The following is a 17,708-nucleotide window of genomic DNA, read 5'->3' as shown; positions in this document are numbered from 1 at the left end:
TTATATTCCCATCAAGGTCCTTGACTAGGTATTCATTCAAAAACTTCAAAATATAAGGTTTATAGAGGTAGTTTTCTGTGAACTGTATGCTTCCTTTGAGCATACATGTATCCTAACAAAAAAAATCCAAACCACCTTTTTTGATATGACTTCTCCTTTCAGAATTGATTTCTCGATTTTTTTTTTCAATAGCTCAAAGTTTTTGTCCAGTGAAAGGTACTTGTTTTCCAAGCTACTAATAGATTTCAATATACTACTTAGGTTTTTGATGAAAACCTCATAGAACTTTAGAAAATTTTGTTTTCTTGCCAATGTTTTTTGACAAAACAGATTATAAATGCTTGAATCTTTACACTAGAAGTTCCCTGCAGGGGAAGCAGGGACTGCTGCTACTTCTGCAATCAATGGCAACATACATAATCTGATCTCAAATGGTGATGCTTGTTCTGTATAGTCTTGGGGAAAAGTGTTAGTATAAATCCTTATTTCTTTCTGTGGGAACTTACAGCTGTCAGCACTTGTGGAAGTTCAACAGGTGAGTCCTTAAGGTTACAGTAGAATACCGGTATCTGTTTTGTGTCTTACATTTATTAGATCATTCCTTCAGTATTATGATTGTATCTTTTAAATTAAGATTTAACAACTGGAGAAAACACATCAGAAAAATGCCTAGATCTATGTTTACCTCTTCTGGTATAGTCTTAGGTATTTGCTTGTGAATGTGACATGCTCCCGTTCATAGAGTTCAAGTCTCCTACTGCATGGAGCTGGAGATAAAAAGACTTACTTTCATTCATGGCCATGTTAATTATTGTTTTTACTATGAAGATTAGCCAGAAGAATTAAACCCTTTTACCTAATACCCCCTTCCTCACCATTTTTGAGCTTATTATCATAGAATGAGACATTTCTTTAGTGCTAGAAGCTATTCCCCACTCCCCCCCGCCCCCACCACCCGCCTTTGTTACTCAAAATTAACAGCCTTCTTAACTTCACTATTAGTTGTTACTGTTACTGTCTCTTTGAGAAAAAAAGAAAAGACAGAAAAAAACCAACCCTAATTTAAGGTGACATTTCTTATTTGTGACTGTGGATCTTTTCACTCATTCATTTTTTTGGGGAGTGCCAGTGGAAACATATATGCCTTTCACAGTTTGTATACACTGCTGATAGAGGAGTCAAAAGGTTCAGAGTGAGCTGGGCTGCATGTTGTGCATTGGTGCAAATCTGGATTTAAGAATATCTAGAAAGATTGAGAGTAGTATGATCTAGTTCACATAGACCTGGGAGCTAGAAACCTTTTACATTGATCCTGTTATTGTAAGTTATTTATAAAGTTATTTTCAAAGGAAGTAGTAGATAAAGGTTTTAAAAAAAAATATTTTTTTTTTTTCCAAAAAACTTCTAGTTGTAGCTCGGAGGAGGGGAATATTCTGATATTCTAAAATGGGCATTCATTCACAATGCCCTGACATAAATGTAAATTAACATGCAAAGGTAGAGAGAAGCCTTAGCATACTTTCAAAATTTTAATTAAAAAGTGAAACATAAAACAGATTAGGAGGTATGGTACAAATCCTGAGTATGGACTACACTCACACAGTGTTATGGATTAAATATGATCTCCACCACAGCGACACATAATACGTTTTCAATCTTTCTATGGGAGGAACCACCAAGTGTTACATACTTCAGTCAAAAGACTTAATCAGTTAAGTAAAATTCCATATCCTAAACATAACATTTTAGTAACTTCACGCTTTCTGAAATTAATAGGTCCTTATACAAGGCATTACAAGTTATTGGTACAACCATTTTCAATCTGTGGAAAAAAAAAATCTGCTATAGCATTCATGATTGACTAGGGTAACTTCCTAAATAAGTCCAAACCTGGGTCATGTACCTGTATGTCATCTCTTGGAGGGGGTAAGATGGAGTCTTTTAAGAATTTTTATCTGCTGGAAGTTCTGTGCACAAGAAACTGGCCATTGCTTACACTGTGCTATGAATTTTCTATTTTGAGTTTTTTGATCCTTGCTATGAAAGAGAAAATATAAGATCTCAAAATGTACTTACACTGTCATAAAGGGTAGGTCAACATTTAAATGGGATATTTGAATCTGGCAAATCCAGTTTCATCTAGAGACTCACTGTTTTGAAGTTTTTTGAATAAATGAGATACAGCCTGAAGGATAGGGAAATATAGGGCAGAGCTAGGTCGGCAAGAAAGAGTTTTGTTTTTAACCTCACAGTCTGAGAGACTCTCCATGCACATACATTGTACAGAAAAGGTTTAATTTGGTGAAAAAACAGTGTCAGGCTTTGATGTAAAGCTATTTCAGTATAATGCCTTGTAGATAACAAATCCTCAGGAACATTTTATTTAAACCAGCTAGCAATGTTTGAGAAATAATGATTACTAACCTTCATGAAATGTAGATTTAATTTTACCATAACATTTGATAGCTTTATGAGTCTTTTCTACAAGCCATTTGTGTGTCTCTGAAATGTGTCAGAGGGATAGTGCGAGGATCTGATGTCTTTTATCTAGACACCGAATGAACACCACCTGCAACAGCACTGCAGGCTTCCTGACATTGGCTTGTCAAAGCATTGTCTTCAGCTCCATTTTGGAAGAATCAGTGATAGAGTTTGGTGCAGTTCAGTTTCTGCTTGCTCAAACCTCAGCCTCGTTGCTGAAACTGCCAATCAAATGCACTAGTTGCAAGGTTGATGGTTGGACTTGATGATCTTAAAAGTCTTTTCCAACCCAAAGGATTCTATGATTCTATGCCTACCACTGCAGTGTTAGCAAAAAGCTAGCAAGCAGAAGAAATGGAGTTGCTGCTAATTTGCCTGAAATTGTACAACTAGTCTAAAACTGAAACATCTTAAAAGCACCTCATCAGTTCCTTGGCTTATCCATCTCCTGTGATAACTGGGCTAAATTCCCTAGAAAAGCCTGGTATATTGTAGAAGTTAATTTGTCCTGCTGGATGGTAAGGTCTCTGGTAATATAGGTCTTATCACCCTGATAAATCAAAGCAGAGTGAAAGCGGAAAAGATGAATGTGACGAAGAATATAGATAGTGTATATAAACAAAAATGCCAAACATTACTGCCAACAAAAATATGTATGATGGATATATGGAAACTGTAACCTATCTAGTCACGTAGCAGTGGATGAATAAATGTTATTTTCCTTCTGAGACTGAAAAGTGTCTGAACTAATTGGAATTCCTCAGCCTTACTTGATCTGCTTTCCAGGGTTCAATGCCTATTTTAATTATGGGGGGGTTTAGCATTTATGAGTAATAAATGATCTTGTGACAGTCATTGTAGGAGAATCAGAAATTGCAGAATTTCTGCTAATACCACATCATGGAGTGAAAAGCAGTTGTGAACACAGGACTGGGAGGGACCTCTTGATTCGTGACGTGCAGTTACCCATTGTCTCAGGTAATACAAGTCACATAACTGCTTTCCTAAACATACCCAGATCTATCTGAAAAGCCCAAAATCTGGGGTTTGTGTTTTGTTGTTTTCCCCACTTGCCTCATTAAGAAACCTGCTGAAGAAATTAACAGTCCTATGAATTTAGAAGATTCTTCTAATTTCTGGTCTGAAGTCTGTTAAAAATACTAACAGATGCCAAATGAAAAGTATGTGTCTCCAAACAAAGACTGAACTTTGCATACCAGCAATAACATCCTGTACCTTATGTCTTGATTGACTTTCCCTCATATTCATAATATTCTAAGCATAAATTTTTGAAGTAGGCTCTAGAGACCTGAATAACAGTGGGATTCCCCTTCAGCAGGCCTGACTAAACCTACAAAGAAACAGATCTGCTCTGCAAATCAACAGCAGATTAGGAATAAAATGAGAAAACTGACAAATATACAGAATACTAAATACAATTAACAAAAGGAGTGGTAGGGTATAATGTGAGAGAGACAAGAAAATTGTTTTGCAGTTGTGGGGGTGGACTATATCCATACTAGTCAGTGATTATACACCTGTGATTTTATCTGTATTGCCAGAGAACTAGACAGAGTTTATAGCTTGTTTAGGGTAATATTGTTTTGCATGTTAATTACTACTTTGCCCTAGTGTGATTTAAGTTTAACTGGAAAAATATGAACAGTGGATATTAATGACATTAGATCTTTTTGGAGTCAAATTATAGTCTTTGAAACAGAACATCTTAGTGCACAGATAACCAATATTCCTGATTGAAGATTGGTACATGGGCACCTGACAGAGATAGCTCTGAAGTATGCTTATTCCTGTAGAGATGAAAATGCAAAAGTAAATGTTTATGTTGTCTTTCTTTCCTGAGCATTCAGTCAGTTGTACGTGCCTTTTTTGATGCTTTTGCAAAATCCTCCTACAACTCAAAGGAAAAGAAACCACATCTCTCAAAAAAATTAATAAAAGTGTTGGTGATCCTTAGCTGATCTATTAAAACATCCCTGTTTATGTAAAGATGCATGTTTATATTTATGAATATAAGCCAGCACACAGTTAGCTGAAAGTGGTACTTGCTTAAGAGCTTCAGCACTCAGAATTCTGACTCCCATTAGCAGTTTCGACAAGGACTAGGAAAACTATTACTGGTCTTGGCTCTTCTCGCCTGGAGATTGCTGCCTTTTCAGCAGTGATATGAGTGTTTGTCCTTGGCACAACAATTTAGACCCTAATGGGTTTCTGCAGATTGTTAGGCTGTAAGCTGTGGCAACTCGGGAGCAGACACAATAACATCTAGGGGAACAACAACATCTTTTAGAGGCACAGAACAAAGAAACTTCTCCACCATCAGAACTCGCAGACAGTGAGGTTTACTCACAGACAGTCTGAAATCTTACTGTCTTCTCTCTGGATTGTGTCAGTACTTTATCTGGGAAGAATTACATTTAATATGCATAAACCACTTAGGGAGTAGGAATGAGATTTCTCAGGACTTCCATCACAGATTTCTAAATGTTGGACTAATGTAATATTCTCCTTTTTTTTCATTTTTTTCCTTCTTTTGTTGTTGTAGATTTTTGTTTTGGCTTCAATTTTATTGACCGACAACCAGTGAATTTGCCTTCAAGCTTTTATATTAAATTAACAGGAAACTAAAGAGAAAATCTCAGTAGGCACAAACAAATTCATCTGCATTTCCTTGGTAAGGCACAGATTTTGACATGGTCTATTTTCTTTGTTATTACACTATCTAAGTTTGAAAGAGGTATAATCATTGCTCAGGTTAGCAAGTATGTTTATAGGATTATAAACTCAAATAATCTGATTTGAAATTCCAGTAATTTTTGAGAAACATAGAAGTAGATGTTTTTTGTATAATTTACAGCATTGTCACAAATGCCTTGTACAATTTTGTTACTGGAGAAGCCTTGTTTTCTCACTCAAATTTTCTCAAAAATTGAAAAGACTTTGTAGAGCTAAAACACAATTTGCTCTGTACAGTATGTTTATTTCCCAAACTTTTCTAATCTTCATCTTAATTTTAAAATTTGGAATGAAAAGAGAATAATCTGGAATCCTTTCTCCTGCTCTTTATTGATAGGGTGGTTAGCCTTTGTGCCTCCTGCTGTCATGTGTGTGGTACCTGAAAAGCTTCATTCTTAATGCAGTAAATCCCTGGGATTAGATGTGTTTCATCTCTGTATGTGTGGCACCCATCATTGCTGCAAGGAAAAATAGACATCTAAGAAAAACACATCAGAAAGCATTTGTGTGAGTACTGATCTGCAATTTGTACGCCAAAAGCTGTAATTTTGGGGGTTTCGTGAGCAAAAAAAATACAAACATGGTCATCCAAATGCAAAACTAGCTGAGGAGAATACTTAGGAAATGAGGGTGAGGATGAAATTTGTGGTCTAATAGGAGGAAATTATTTTAGCACTCATGTTTTTTTACAGCAATATTAACCTGGCAGAAACAAGATTCCAAGGAAAAAGGTCCAGATTCAATTTATAGTACTCTTCGTTAAACTCATAGGCAAGTGTGGCTAAAACCCCATCCAGGATAATGGAAAACTGATTTGCACTGTTTGTGTGCCCACTGAACAACGTTTGCCTGCTACAGGGCAATAAAGTCACATAAAAGTTTACTTAAGTAGGACTAACAAGGTCAGGGTAGAAACAAAGCATAAATAAAACTTTGCAGTTTGGAAAACCTCAGAAATCATTGAAAGACAGAGTTACTGTTCTTCAGAGATTGCTTGCAAAGTCATGCATGGTGGGTGAGGAAGGCAGTCACTACTATCAATCCATTTCTGTCTTATTCACAGTTTATTGACTGACGTAGTGCTCCAAGTGTTCCTCTTAGCAAAGTTCCCTCCATGAATCACAGGAGTCCAACTGCTGCTGGCAAAAGAGGTGGTTTAAAGGGCTCTCCCACCATTCACAGCTCCAACAGTGCCCACCTTCCCAATGAGCAGAGAAGTCTCATGGGTGGTAACAGCCTGAACTGCTTGCAACTTCTTTTGCTGGCACGCTTAGTGTTAACTGCTCATTAGATGTGAGTTATTGTCAGTAAGCAAATTCTGAAAGCAGACTTTCCACCTGACTAAGGCAGTTCCCCTCTGGCCCAGGGCTCTCCAAGGCCACGTTTGGCTGGACAGGCCTGTGCTGCCTTCACCTCTGTTTGCTCCCACAGCAACTTCTCTTAATTGTCTCTTTCAGATCTGCTCAGCCCTCTCAGGGCTGTGCATGCTGAGTTTTTCTTTCAGAAAGGGTTAATTGATGAACAGGCTTTATTCACCAAGAATGGTGTCTCTCCCTGGCTTTCTCCCCAAAGTTAAAAAGAAATCAACACTCCCTTAACTACTTTTACTCAGCTTTAAGACTACAGGTTACACAGTTTTAGTGAAGAGGCCCTTCATATCATGCCTGTTGTGTGCTACTGAAGACCAGGCAGTAGAACCAGTTGGTGCCTGAGTATTGGGTGGTGTTGAAGACCAGCCGCGCTAGGGCAAGTATCCAAATCCCCTCTGCAGTGAAGAGAGGTAACACTTCAAAAGTTTTTTTTATTCTAGAAGAAGAAGCTGAAAGGAATTAGCTGGATTGAATCCCATGCTAAAGGTGAAATTTATCTCTTGTAACTTCACATATTAAATACTAAATATCCTTGAACTAATCTCTTCATCACCAGAAGAGACCTATGTGACCCGGAACACCTTTCTCAGGATGAGAGAAGTCACTCTTTCAAGGTACTCCGTTGATCCTGAGGGCTCAGTTCAGCTGGCCATATAGAGGCTGGTTTTGAGATGGCTGAAGGCACCTGTGAGGGGCTGGCAGAAACAACTCAGGACATGGCTGAGAAGGCCACTGACTCTCTGCAGTGACAGAAAGGAGCAGGTGTCTCAGACAGATCTGGTGTAACTGCGTAGCCTTGTAACATGGCATTGCCATGGCTAGCAACTGACCATCAGATTTGTACTTTTTCAAGTCCTCTGGACTGACTCTTGTCAGATTTGCCATCTGTATTTTTCTTTACTTGACTGCAGCTTTGTTTTGCTGTGCAAACATGTTTTTTACTAACTGGCCTGGGGTTGTTTGGGTCTTTTTTTGCTTAACTTTTATGTATCTTTGCATTAGACAACCGTCATTTTATACAGTTAGCAGTAACAAGCAGTTATTCTATGTAGAATGAGGCACTTATGATTTTAACACAACAGTGTAATGTAGAGAAATACAGGCTTAGTGTAATAGCAGTGGTCTTGAGAAATGCAGGCACAGGATGTGGTGTAGAGGAGCACAGGTATAGGATGGTAAAGAACAGGGCACAGGGTTGCTACTGGGGACTCCATGGCTATGAACAACAGATCCATGGTCAGTTAAAGAAATGCAGACCTGGAGCAGGACAAAAGCTGGTTTAAAGGCTAACAAAGAGAACCAAGAGGTAGTATGTAACATATGTAAATAACACCAAATATAGTAAATTCAGATGTAATTTGGAGCAACAGATAAAGGAAGAACAATGGTATAAAAGTGTGTTAGCAAATGTATAAAAATTGCATAAAGTCAATCCTGAGGTGAGGAAGAATAAACCATTGACACCATATTCCTCCCTTTGAAGGACCCCAGATGTTGATGACCCAACATAATCCCCTTTCTGTAGTCTGAAAGTATCAGTTTTAAGGCTCAGACACGCAATGGAAAACCAAGCATAAAACTATGAAAAAAGAGATAGAAACTATCTAGCTCATGTCTTACAATTTGTTTGTATTAGTAGTCTTATTGAGAGTTATTCTGTGGAGAAATATTCTAACCAGGTAACTATGCTTTCTTTCCTTTTTTGTAATAATTAGATCTAGACTAATAATAATTCTTAAATTTGCTTGTTAAGATTTTCACTATACTAACAGTAAATTCTTGGCTTTATACATATGGTGCTTTTCCTTTCTGTCCATAAACAAAACTTTAAGTGTAAAACTAGCCCCCTATGCTTCAGCAACTGGACTAGTCCAGAGTGCAGAAAAGGATCATTTAGTGAGAGTATAAGTTCTAGATGCATGAGTTTAGACTACTTTTCCCCTTTACCTAAAAAACCAGATAGGTCTAAAGGAATTTTACTATATGTTGTTTATTTTAATAAGCAGGTTTGTGGTGTTTCCTAGGATTTGAAATTGCATAGATACTTACAGTCTTCCATAAAGCTGATATTTTGTCTGTTTTTGTTCATAGGACACTAACTAACATGATACAGTTTAGAAACCTTTTTGCCTGTCAAGAGTTTTACCTCAACATTTCTCATAGAAATTCCATTGTCAACAGCTCTCCTCAGTCTTAGTTTTCTGAAGTATTACAAACAGCATTTTCAGGGCAAAAGACTGAAGCCAAAGAAATTAAGACAGTATTTCAAAATACTTGTTTTAATCAAGTATTAGTGCAAGTCTACTTACATATTTAAGCACAAGTAGTTTTGTCTTATCCTTGCTGTTTAGATTACTAAAACGGTAAAAATTTTATCATCAAGTCACACATTTCATAGGAAAATACATGATATTTTTCCCTTAGAGTCATATAGATAATTGTTCACAATATACATTTTTATTTGCTAAATTATTTTTTATTTATCATTGTATACACTTAACCAGTATAGAGCAAAGAAATACAAAGTGCTATTACCTGTAATGTTCTGATGCCTTTTTGAAAACAATCTTATTGTATTAAATATATCAGTTCGGTTTTGCATGTAGATAATAAAAAGCTAAGCTATGTTTGCAGTTATATCTATGGAATTCAGTAGTATCACAAATTTCTAAAAGAAGAACCTGGCCCATGCACTAATTTCCAGACCTATCAATGCTCTGAAATTATAAATGCAATATTTTTGTTAGCATAGTAAAGAATACATGACATTTATTCTTCAGGATCATGTTGCTTTTTACCTTTTTGAAGGCCTGGTATCCCCTATTTTGTTTTACTTGACAAACCTCTGTTCTTTTTAAAAATAAAAAGGGTGAAAGTTAAGGATTTCACAAACATTCCTGTCTGCCAAAAAGTAGGAATGTGAACAGACATGAAAAATATTTTTAACAGCCAGCACAAAGGTGTTAGCTATATTTATCAATAAATTAAACACAAGAAACAGGAAAGCACATTCTCCTACTATAAAAAACCCCAATCCCCTACAGGCACAGCTATAGGGAACAAAGAAAGGGAAATGGGTCAGGGTAAGGTATACTGATGTATGTCTTGGGCAGTATGTTTTTGCCCGTTGTCAACAGAGATCTGTCACAGTCTTTCATGTGTGGTATATGTATGAAAAAAATCATACTTTGCTATTATTTTTTTAATGGTCATATCCTGCTTCAGATACTGAAGTATGCATCCCTGCACAAGGTGTAACTATGATTTTTTTTTTTTTTTTTTTTTTTTTTTTTTGCATTATGTGCTTATGTTGTTAAATGTTTTGTTGTACCTAGCATTGTGTCCACTTGCTATAAATGTGTGACTAAACTGCCATGAGAGCTATGGCCACCTCATCTGTTGTACCAGTGCTGTTATCTGGAGATGCGAGGTGAACTGGATCAAGGAGATCCTTTGGGTCAGAAACACCCCGACCAGTTTCACTGCATGGTCCTGTAAACTCTTGTTTAAGAGAGAGTGATGTTGAAGAGAAGCAAGAAAATCAGAAATTGCCACTGAGAAAAACCTCCATGTGACTTAAGTTCAAGAGACTAACAATTAATTTAGACTGCCTGACAAACCTGGAGACACTTAGTTGAGACACCTACATTAGGCATGCGCAGCAGGTGATCTTAGCACAGTTCTCTGCTCTGTAAGGGGTGATGAGATGCATCGACCAAGTCCTCCCAACCACAGAAGCTCAGCATGTTATTCCTCTTCAATGTGAGCTGGTAAAAGAGCTTCGTGGGGTACCAGGTGTATTGTCTATTGCATTTCACATTTACAAGTTCCAAAATAAAGTAAAAAATACAGTTTTCAACTGCCAGACGTAAATTTTGTTTGGCAAAATCTGTCAACCCAGCTATTTTGTTCATGCATCACCAGGAAGAAAGAATTAGGAATTAGAACTTTATTTATAACTTTCTGAGATTTGCAAGAGTTTTAGTAGAGCTACATTAGCTTTTCAGTCTTTTTAAAAAATTATTATTTCTATTATAATCGGTTGTGACTCAGAGCACATGGAAAAAAGCACCGTTTGCTGAATAAGATTCATGTTTACACAATTATTTCAGAGTAGAATTAAACTTAAAATAAACCCTAATCAGAGATAACTTCAACCATTTTAATGCATGCCTCTGAGAAGATGCTATGGAAATACTCAGTTTAATCTGAAATTTTTAATAGATTAGTCTAAACCCTGTTATAATCTCAACAAGAATATTATTTTAATAAACATAAAAAAATACAGGTATAAAGAAATAAATGATGTATGTGTGTATCTATCTACCTACAGAAAGAGAAAAAGACAAAGATAGCCTGTTACATGGCTATAGTTAGGCTTCATCTTTTTATTAGCAATGAAAATAACAATATTTGCTCCTGAAGGAAATAAATAATTTTTGTTGTCTTTCACCAGCTACACTGAGGAAAACTGAAACTTTTATTTAAAGTGCTAGGACAGTAGTTATCAGAAAAAGTACTTTAGTACTTTCCTCCCAGGAGGTACAGGTGCATTTAATCATACAGGTACATCTGAAGAAAATAAAAAGCAGACGTTCAAGAAGAATAGCTTGATCTCACCAGGTAAAAATATTACGGATTTTGGAAATGTAGTATTTTTTAGATTTTTTTTTTCTGAAATATTGTTTTACAAGTAGTGACACTGTGCTCTAAGAAATTATTCCCTACAAAGCTCTCTCACCTGACAGCTGAAGGGTTTTTTTAATTGTACTGAGACCAGTTACACAACTTCAATAGTGATATCCATTGCAATTTTAGTATAAACAGTATTTGAATGAGTGGCTTTCTGAAAAAATGGTACACGTCAAGTAAAGCATTCCTACTTTAAACTTTATCAGCTTTAATACATCAATATTTTATTTAAAAGAAAGCAAAATAACACAGGCAAAATGTCAGGCTTTTTTTCCCTCAGTTGCCAAATTTGGAGCTACACTTCAACACCCTGCCGTGTTCCCAGAGTTTCTTGCAAGGCTCCTTCCCTTGCAAGGTAACCTTGACACAGATTGCCAAACATCCTCGCCTTCCTTCCCTTTTCTTTGATCCATTTTAATGATTTTTTAAATTATTTTTTTTAAGAAACAAGATTTCTTTATAGTGTGGTAGATGTGATGAAAGAACTGTGATGCAGCCTGGCAGATGCATGCATCTAAGCAATGATATGAAGTGTGTGGTGGTGCCTAGAGAGAGATGGGACAGGAGGGTGAATGAGGTCTCATGGCCAAGGGGACAGTGAGGGATCTCCAAACCTGCCACTATTATATTCATGTTGTTGCTAGTTTGTTCATATGTGTCTGGGAAAGAGACACCTAATTTTCCACTCCAGAAGGAATCTTAGAAATTGTTTTCCTAATGCAGGTGCAGTGTAGAAGATGAATGGAACAGGCCATGAAAAAAACTGAGTAATAACACAGGCTAGTAATTAACATATATGTGAAGTGGCCTTAAGACCTAATTACTGCCATTATTTGAAAATTGGGCTTGTGTTTCCAAAGTGCTATAGAAAAAACTGTTACCTCTTTGACTACCTGGCACCATCAGTAAGGTCTTGAACAACACATGAACGTGAGGAGTGGAAACAAAGTGCTTCAAGATAGAAATAAATTTCTAAGTAATAAGTATTGATAGAATTTTTTCTCCATTTATGTATCTCCTGTTCAAAGCTTTTTTTTTTTTTTTTTTTTTTTTGTATTTTCCTTTAAGTGACTGATACTGGTCATTAAAAAAAATACTGCTGGACTAGATTAATTATCGGTTTCAACTAGCATGAAAAAGGAAAAGAATGAAATCAGATTATCTTTCCCTGGATTACTGATGTGGTAATTCCAGCGTATGCTGAGACGAGATGACAAGTGAATTTGAAAGACTGGTTTACAAAACCTGAAAAAGAAAAAAGGGGTCAAGTAAAATGTACACACTGGCACACATGCTTATTCATGGTGTTTATCTGCCCGTGAAATTGCTCTTAGGAACGTTCACTTGCTTTTCTAAATATTGTATCTCTTTACCTGTATGTTATACTGTGTGTGTTAATGACTAATGCATGCATTTGGGAATAAAAACAGTTACATGTTTCTTTATATTAGCCTCATATAAAATTACCTTTTTTACAGTCTGGGAAGAGTTTGATGTATAATATGAGTGCATACAATACTGTACTATTTATTTTTTTCTCTTGTATAGGGTTGTAAAAGAGAAATCACTACAAAATAGTCTGAAATACTTTCTGGTTAAAAAAATATGGGAATTAGTGATAGCAGGATGATAAAATATTATAAACGTAATATATAATGTACCATTAGTACTGTGGAACACTTTAGCTTGCTTCAGCTTACAAAGCATAAGAGCTGGGATTCATGTTGCGATTCACATTGGCATTCATGTGTCACTGCTTCAACTTGGGGACTTGGCATACGATTCATGGGCCCACCTATCCATGACTAGGTGTATGTGAGATATACAAGGATATCCCAGTTAGATACCAGCTGCCACTCCAGACAGTTCCCATTTAAGGAAGCCTCTGGAACTTCCCATAAGTCATGCTTCATATATGCTTGTCCCATGAGGATGTCTTGCATACTCCAAGAAATCTTAGGTGGCACCAGACACCTACTTTTGAGCAACCGAGTTGCTTTCTCAGGAGTTTGACTTCATATGAGCTGAATAATGCACTGGGTTTTATTGACTGTGTGACAAAGGCCTCTGGTCAATTGCCCACAGAAAGAGCTGAGGCCCTTCAGAGCAGTAGCTAGACACCAGGTGGATTTTTTTACAGCATCTTAACTGGCACTTGTTGCTGGTATTTTAGCAGTTGAATGCTACACTGTATTTCCACTGACAGTTTAGAGATATAGAATACGTATATAATACCACATACGTAAATATCTGTATGTAGACATATAGATTAAGATACCTTAATCCAACATTGAATCCTAACCTTGCTATTATTTCTAGATAAAATGAAGTTATATACATATCTGCATTAACATCATACTATCTAATATGTAGGTTTTCTGAACTATGAAAAGTAATTCCTACTAAAATTAGCTGAGTTTACACTGTGTATTTTTTCTTTTTTGGAGAAAGACAGAAGGGCAAATTCAACATTTTCTGTTTTACAGGAATCATGTCCCAGAAGGCAGAACTTTAAATACAAAACTCATAAAGTGCTGAGCAACCGTTTCATCAGTTGGTACGTGTGGGGTTGTAAATAGCAACACAAAGTCCACAAGGAGACCAGTTACTCCTGCTTTACTCCAAGGGTCAATACTGTTGTAGTTCTTCATTGATGTCCTGGATGATGCAACAGAGTGCACTCTAAGCAAGTTCTTGCAGAGGATACAAAAATGAGAGGAGTGGCTGATACATGATAGAGTTGTTCTCACATTCAGAGCGACCCTGAATGAAATGGCTTGATAGGAACCTCATGAAGTCCAAGAAAGGGAAAAGCCAGGTCCTCCATCTAGGGAAGAATAACCCCAGCTGATGCATACTGGCTGGAAAGCAGCTTTGCAGAGAAGGACCTGGGGGTCCTGATGGAAAACAAGTTGAACGTGTACCAACACTGTGTCCTGGCAGCAAAGACAACCAATATCCTCCTGGGCTGAATTAGGAAAAGTACTGCAGCAAGTCAAAGGAGGGGATCATCCCCCTCTGCTCAGCACTGATGAGACCATATCTACAGTGCTGCATCTAGCTCTGGGCTTCCAAGGACAAGAGAGTCATGGACATACTGGGTAGAGTCCTGCAAAGGGTCATGCAGACTTTTAAGGGATGGGAACAAGTCTTATATGAGGAGAGGCTGAGACAGGTGGGGTTGTTTGTCCTGGAGCAGAGAAGATGCAGGGGAGATCTTATAAAAGTGTATAAATACATGGTAAAGGGCATAAAGAAGATGGAGTCAAACTCTTCCCAGTGGTGCCCAATGACAGGACAAGAGGCAATGGGCACAAACTGAAATACAATAGATTTTGAATATAAGAAAAAGCTTTTTTGCTATGAGTGTTCAAGCACTAGAACAAGTTGCCCAGAGAAACTGTAGAGACTCCATGCTTGGAGACGTTCAAATACCAGCCAGGCCTGGCCTTGGTCAGCTTGACCTAGCTGAGTGTGCTCTGAGCACAGGGTTGGTCTAGATGATCTCCAGAGGTCCTTTCTATGATTGGCAATTCTGTGATCTCTTTTTCACAAATTGTTTTTAAGATAAAGATTATAATATTAAACTTATTTTTAACATAAAATGTTATAAAAATAAAACCAATTTTCATGATTTTGTGTGACCCTACAGGTGTTAAAAAACACCACAGGAAAAATACTACACAAAACCCTTCGTTAATATTCAGGCCTAAGATCAGAAAGGCTGATATTATACAAGCTATCATAAATATTGCTATATCCACCAGATCCCTTATTCCAGGCTTGTGAGTGGGGATGAACAGATGACAATGAGACACATATATCAAGCCAGAGATAAACAGTTACCAAAGACTGAGAAATAATAGTGTTACCAGACTAATCAGCACAAATGTCATATAATCAGTCTTTGTTGTACATCCTGCTCCAGTTGTGTCTGAAGTGCTGCCATCGTTGGTTTGACGGATATGCTTTACGTCACTGAGGTTCGTCTTGTCTGGCATCCCTGCTGAGACAAATAAGAAAATATAGTATGATGCATGCCTTGTCACTACTGGCAACATGTTATAGCTAGAACAAATTTAAATACCCTCAGCACACAGACTGTCACAGTTTTGTTTCTGATTCTCATGTTACTGCCAAATTCAAAGTCCTTTATAATTACATCTAGAAACATACATTATAATATAAGACTACTCATCATTGAAAGTAGTTCAGAGGTCTACCAGCTCTGAACAAAGTTGTTCTTGTAGAAATATATCACAACAAACATTTGCAGACCGAGGTGAACAGTTTTGCAAGTCCCCATAGTATCAAAAGCCCATTGCTCACATCTTTTTTGGATTTGAAGGAAAAGGGAAATAATTTAATGTGAAACTGCTTGCGTCTGGGTCCCAATATTGTTCCAATACAACATATACCTGGTGGAAGGCATGCAGCAAAGTGTACTTGCTGCTATATAAAACCTCCATTTTGGCACAGTTTAAACAGACTTTATGACATTATAAGGCAAAATTGTAAAGCTAACTTTAAACAGGAACTCTTTTACTGGGTTCCCAGCTGAATAGTTGTACTTTTTTGGACCAGGATAAATACCTCTCCATCTCAAAACAGTGTTTTGTATGGAACAAGGATGTAATCACCCATCATATTTCCTCTGTCTGGCTAAACAATTGGAAACAGAAAGTCTTGGAGACACATTCAGATTTGGTAGCATTGTCAGCTGCTTGTATTTGCTATGCATACTTCTAGACTAACTGTCTTATCCCATATAATAACTTGTGGCATGCCACTATCAATCAAAATTAACAAGTCTAAATTCAGTGTTATTACATGCAACAAATATTGACATTGTAATTACACTGAGACTGAAAAAGGCTTCATAGAAAGCAAAGTCAATATTTATGTAATTAGGTCAATACATATATAATTCAGAAGGTAAACTCTACTGTTGGAACAGCAGCATTAGAAAGAAGCTCAGCTCTACTGAGCTGACATTGATTTTACAGTCTCAGTTTCTGCATTATTATTCATTGTTTAGGTACTTCTTTCCTCTCTGTATCACTAGGTAAAGATGAATAAACTAGTGATTCTTTTTTTTAATTAATTATTGTTCAAAGGGACTGTGATGAACTATAAATATTTTAGTCATGGTGTTATCCTCTTTGTTAAGCTGGTTTAACAGAAGATACAGAGAATTCTCATTTTTAAAGGAAAAACTTTCTTGGTGCTTGTGTTAAAAATACTTTTTTCTTTAAAAGCCGCTTGAAAGCTGTTCTTTGTGGACTTGCTGTATGTACTCAAATCTCCTTCCTGTAGCTTTGAAAAAATGCATTAAGAGTCAGCTAAAGTCAATCATGTTGTCTGAAAAACCTGCTAGAAATAATTTGTCTTCTTTGCTGCTGTACTTACACAGCAAAATATATTGCTATTTTGTGTGGGTTTATCGATCCAGTGCTCTTGCCCGGAATTTGTAAAAAATTAGCTCGATGAATACAATGTAAGTGGACATACAAGGTGGAAGACTAACATCAGATGTTGAGAAGGGAATACAACTTCTCCTCATCATACACGTTGAGTAACCTGTCTAGAAAAAGATCAGTCACTCAATACTTCACTGAATGGATGCTTGGTGGATCATGACAGGGGGTTATCAAGGTGTTTTTTTCAGGGAAGTTTTGTAAATAGAACAACGACAAAAACATGGGTTGGGTCTTTTCCCGAGAGCATTAGTGAGGTTTTCCTATATTAAAAAAGGCTAATTTCAACAGATAGTGAAAAATCCAATTCTCACCTATACAACAAAGCAGTTCACCAAATGCATTAGGTATAACAAAGCAGATTTTTCCCAGTGTGCTTACAGTACCACAGCAGGAAAGATACGGCCTTATCTTAAACATCCAGAATATCACTTATTATAAAAGATAATTATCATAAAAGGAAAGTATTCCTAGATCTTGCAGTTAGAGAAATAATTAGGTTCAGTTAGAGTATGTGATCTAATCTAAAGGCAATGTGACTAAATGTTAATTTCTGACTGGACAGTCAGGTTTAATTTCTAAGGAAAATTTCATTGACAATATTATGAAAAACAGGAAAAAATAGGTTTAATTTTATAGTAAATGTATCTTTGTCTTTCTTTCTTTTCTTTCCAGCCTCAAATAAAAACTGTAGACTTTGGAAGTCCCAATAAGAAGAATTTTTTTTTTAAATGTTGAAACCTACCAATATATTTTCCTTTGATCAATCAAAATGCCATGAAGTATTTACTATAATCACTGGTGTTAAATAAATATGCTGCTAGAATTGCCATGTAAACACACAGCAAACCTTTCACCTATTCAGCCCCATAGGTCTATGCCACAACTTTGACTTTATTGAAATGAGAAGTTAAAAAAATATATTTAGACATGA

At 36.6% G+C, this 17,708-nt stretch overlaps 1 protein-coding gene across 1 annotated transcript in view; it reads right to left on the bottom strand.

Annotated features, from left to right (window-relative positions):
• Positions 1–8,899: 8,899 nt before the first annotated feature.
• The window catches only part of GPC5 (glypican 5), a 742,077-nt gene continuing 733,268 nt past the window's right edge, over positions 8,900–17,708 (bottom strand). Inside the window, exon 9 of the mRNA XM_055702313.1 lies at positions 8,900–15,300. Coding sequence (XP_055558288.1) covers positions 15,140–15,300 — 161 coding nt within the window. The 3' untranslated portion in view covers positions 8,900–15,139. The remainder of the gene's footprint in view (positions 15,301–17,708) is intronic.

Source organism: Falco cherrug, chromosome 2, assembly GCF_023634085.1.
Source record: "Falco cherrug isolate bFalChe1 chromosome 2, bFalChe1.pri, whole genome shotgun sequence".
Classification (NCBI taxonomy): domain Eukaryota; kingdom Metazoa; phylum Chordata; class Aves; order Falconiformes; family Falconidae; genus Falco; species Falco cherrug.
This window is presented reverse-complemented; position numbering and strand designations above follow the sequence as displayed.